Raw genomic sequence first — 4,840 nt, forward strand, 5'->3', positions numbered from 1 at the left:
AAAGAGGGAGCTCTTTTTAATATTTTGACACCAAAATCATGTCGATACACCTTACCGACTGCGAGTAAAGCCACCCACGCTTTAACTTGACAGACTGTATTTCTCACGAAGACCTATTATTCATAATTTTTCGTTATTGTTTACACGGTCAAGTATATGAACGATTTCTACAATTTTTGCCAATATCAAGTCACACAGGAGAGTCACTTTGTAAAGTAACATTGGAAGTGCTAGAAGCTAATACTATTTCTATTAGTAACTGTAGAGGTCAGTCTTACGATAATGCTAGCAACATGTCTGGAAAGTATGTTGGAGTACAAGCTCGCATACAAGAGTTAAATTTGCTAGCCTTGTATGTTCCCTGTGTTGGTCATTCTCTAAATTCGGTTGGAAAGAATAGCGTTGATGTATGCATTGAAGCTATAAGTTTTTTTGGATTAATAGCTAATCTTTACGCTTTCTTTGTGGCATGTCCGCATCGATGGCAGATTTTGTTGAACCATTCTGATTCGACTCTGAAAAGTTTGTCTAAAACTAGGTGGTCTTGCCGCGATGATGCAACTTCGGCTTTATTTTTTAATTATTCACAGATGTACGATGCTCTGTCTGTTTTTGTTGAAAGTGACGATGAAAATGCCGATACTAGATTGGATGCACGCAATCTTAAAAATCAAATGGAGAAACTAGAAATAGCTTTCATGACTCAATTTTGGCACGAAGTTCTTGATCGTTTCAATAAAACCAGCAAGTTTTTGCAGACGGTAGAGCTAAATTTGGTTACTGGTGACAAAATGTTACAATCGTTAACCGAATTTATTAATGAAATGCGAAATAAGTTCGATGAAATTCAAAAAAATTCCACGAAGTTAGAATGTTTTGTTAGTCAACATTATAGTGATGAGAATAAGCGTATTAAAAGAAAAAAATTTCCAAATAGCAATGTTGAAACTTCTCCAAGTTTGAATGGCGAGGAAAAATTTAAAATTAAACTCTCAACATGAGCCAAAATTCATTCTCAAAATGATATATTCCCCTAGATGCACAGAAAAACGCTGGTGTTAAATTTGTTGCAACTCAAATTTCATTTCAGTCTCAAATGTATGTCTCTTAACGTAGGTGCACATCTAGGCATCTAGGGGAAAGTATCATTTGGAGACTAAATTTTGGCTCAAGCCGAGTTGTGCAGTGCTAAACTGCGTTGGCAGGCACCTGAAGACCTGTCAAAGCAACTATTCGCTTTGCGGTATTAGACTAAATAATTGTTAAGGAGGACATTAATTGCAATAATATTTATCTAATTTTAAACTTTATTTCATTTAACAGTGCGTACTAATCACTTAGCATAAAGTTTTAACTTCCTGATGCAACCTCGAAATATTAGGTTAGTCATGGCCGTCGACATTTAAACTAAAGCCGGGATGTATAGAAAAAGTCATGACCTTCTACATATATAATAAGGTATTTTAAATTCAATCACTATCTAGCTTTACTTCGTTGAATGCTAAGAGCATAACAATTGATCAAATGCATGCAAATCTGTTAAGTTTTTCTCTATTTTTCTAATATCTTAGTAAAAAGTAATTTTTTTTTGTATAAGTGCATTTGAATAAATAAAATAAAAATGATTTAATTTCAGTAGGGGTTTTCATGAAAATAAAATTTTATTTACTGAGAAACTTTTAAAAAGTGTTCTAGTTCCATGCTCTATGATACAAAAAAGCAGGGAGTGGTGGGACAACTAACGCCACGCTGGAGATATTAGGAACTAATCAACTAAGGACAGTAAGGGATCACCATTTTGTTTTCAGATTCATAGGGCTGGAATCTTTTCACGTGAAAACGTTTCATGTTAAAGTTTCATGTTTCATGAAATATAGGGATGAGAAGAAAAATTATTTTGTGCATGCGCAGATCGGTTTGGCCTCTAAGGTCAGGTTAGGATTTTATCTCATCAGTTTAAATTTTCCCGCCGCTATATTTGAATCATTAAAATGTTTCACGAATCCCTCAATGTTTCATCAAACTTTTTATCAGGCTAAAGTTTCATGAAACTTTACATGCCTACTCATCGTGAAAAACAAATTTCTGTTTTTATGATACAATTGTATTTACCTTATTTTTCATGTATGACACTAGCAACTGCAAGATTAGATAACTTCAAACTTTTGCAGAAAATCTAGTGGAAATTTTTTCGAACGCCCAGGCATCAATTTCGATGCAGACGGTCATGACTTAGTTCTTACATCCCGGATTTTGTGGTTTGAATGTCACGTACGTTTTGACTAACCTACGATTCAGATATTATATCACGCCAAGTACAATTTTTATTCCAAGACACTAAGAGTCACTGGTAAATGGGTGAAAATTAAAAGTTAGGTAATTATTATTATAACTTACCTGCTTATCAACATCTATTTCACCTAAATAACGCCCGACAAAATCATCTTGACAGGTGACTGACAATTTCTAGATGACACTTCACGTTGCTCTGGATGAGAATAAACAGTGTCAGTAGATAACCCGAGCTATAGGGCGGCCTTTGATTGGTCGAGAGGCAGGGCCTGAATTCGAGGGGGGTAAGAGAGGAGTGTGTCCTCTCCTAATTGGTCGAGGGACGTGGCTTAATAATAAAGGGAAGGGCGTGGCCTGTTCTGATTGGCCTAGGGGCGTGGTCTAATTACAAAAGGCCGACTATCCTCCTTACAAAATGGCGACCAGCCTAATTACAATATGGCGTCCATAATAATTAATTGAGTGGACGATTTCGAGTTCGAAAAGGTGAGGGGTGTAAGATGCTCCCATTGAAAGGATTATTCTTAGTTGGAAAAGGGAAGGCGCTCCACGTGATCCTATTGAACGAATGTTTCTCAACTGAAAAGGGGATGGAAAGGGGAGGCCCCCTCTCCCTGTTGGCCTCAGAGTAAAGGAAGTATGTGATCGAGTTGAAAAATGCGAGAAATAATTACAACGAAAATTAATTATCCTAATCTTACTTTATATTCAGGTTGAAAAGGGATTTGTTGAAATAAAAAGCAAAGCGAAAAATACTTAAAGGTATGTATGATATTTAATTACTAACCAAAAATTAAAATTATCCTAAATTATTCCAAGTGACAGGTGCTAAATATAAACATTGTTTTTAATTATAATTCCACATTTTTGTGTATTTATTTAGTAATTTTCTAATAAATTACATTTATTCAAGTACGTGTCGAAAATACAAGTTCAACTTCGCCTACAATGTATAAAATTAAGATGGTTGTCAGTTCTAGAAAACGATTTCAAAATATAATTCGACGAATTGTTTCTCAAGTTTTGTTGCTACCTGACTTTTAAAGCATGCAGGTTTAAAATTAATTATTTGACGGAATAATTCCTCATTCGGTGAATGAAAACTTTCTGCGCTTGAGTAATTTACAATCGTTTCAATTAAAAAATCTTCACATGATTCTACGTTTTTTAATAGTCGTTGAATCCTTCTGAACCTTTCATCGGCACATAAAATTATATTTTTTAGTCCTTCGAAACTAGACGTATTTCCTGGAAATTACACAAAGAACATATCTTTGCTATTAGTCACACAAACCGGTTAAGTGCGGGGGGGGGGGGATTTTGTATAAACCGGTTTTTCTGGTGTGAATGAAGGGGTGTACTTCCGAAAAGTGGATATGCAATAAAAAACATGGTTCTTAAAGTTAATCTCAGTTAATATGCAAATTAAAAAAAATGTTCTAAATAAAAGTTGTAGATCTTAACAAAAGACACATTTTTTATTTGTAGATCTTATCAAAAGACACATTTTTTATTCCTAACATTTTTTTAAAGGAATGAATGTTTCCGAGGTACTCGGCAAAATCAAAGTAACAGAAGTCTATAACCCCATGAGGCGTTGGAAAAGGGGGGTGTGCTTGTGAAAAGGGAATGTGCCAGATTTTTTTCGCACTTCGTATTATTATGTAGTTTGACGCGCTAATTACGAATATGATAGTGAAAATTGGCGCAAATTTGATTTTCATGGTGCAATCATAAAAAAACTATTAAAATCATGGGGTTTTAAGTTTATCTCAGCTAATATGCAACATTGAAAAAAATGTTTCAAATAAAGTTGTAAATCTCAACGAAATACACATTTTTTGTTGCAAGCACTTTTTTATGGGAATGATAGTTTCCCAGAAAATCAGTGGTAAATCCATTAGTTTCGGCGTATTGCCTACTCACGCTCTTCACCGCGAGAAGGTTGGATTCTTGCCTGGGTAGCAAATTTTGATTTCTTTCATTAATTGAAGGAAAAGATCAGCGTTCAATTTATTGACGCGACCTCTTAAAATGCTTCATCAAGAGTAATCATACATACTTCTCTATAATAAGAAAAACGATCAGAGACAGTTTCCGTAGATACTTCTTGATCCTCAATAATACTGATCTCTCGAATAGTCTGGGAGAAATTGAAGTTCATAGCAATGTTTCACGTGGAATAAGTTTCATTTCCCGTAATCATTCGAGGGTTCTTTCTCGACTTTGAACAATTATGCTCAATGCACAAAGGCTAATTCGTTTCATCTGCCATAAAATGTTATCTAGTTTCTGTGAAACGTACGTACGTGCGTACGCAAAATTCGCAAGTGAAAATAATTATCAAACAAATTCCGTTCGTTGTCCATATTCTGTACGTGGTGTATCGATACATTTTCTCCAGAAAAAAAATTTTTTAAGGTAATTTTGACCAGAGAAACAATTTTGATTTCCACTTGATAAGTTAGTTTCACGGAAAATTCTAAAGTTAATCAGAGAAATATAATAATGTTAAAGGGAAGGCTTTACCACAAAAGCTGATTTTTTC

General features: G+C 34.6%; 1 protein-coding gene across 1 annotated transcript; it reads left to right on the forward strand.

Annotated features, from left to right (window-relative positions):
• The first annotated feature begins 293 nt into the window (after window positions 1-293).
• LOC117180467 lies at window positions 294-1,001 on the forward strand. Its single transcript, XM_033372966.1, has one exon. The coding sequence runs from the start codon at window positions 294-296 to the stop codon at window positions 999-1,001; it is 708 nt and encodes a 235-aa protein (XP_033228857.1).
• The last annotated feature ends 3,839 nt before the right edge of the window (window positions 1,002-4,840 follow it).

This window comes from Belonocnema kinseyi, chromosome 9, assembly GCF_010883055.1.
Source record: "Belonocnema kinseyi isolate 2016_QV_RU_SX_M_011 chromosome 9, B_treatae_v1, whole genome shotgun sequence".
Classification (NCBI taxonomy): domain Eukaryota; kingdom Metazoa; phylum Arthropoda; class Insecta; order Hymenoptera; family Cynipidae; genus Belonocnema; species Belonocnema kinseyi.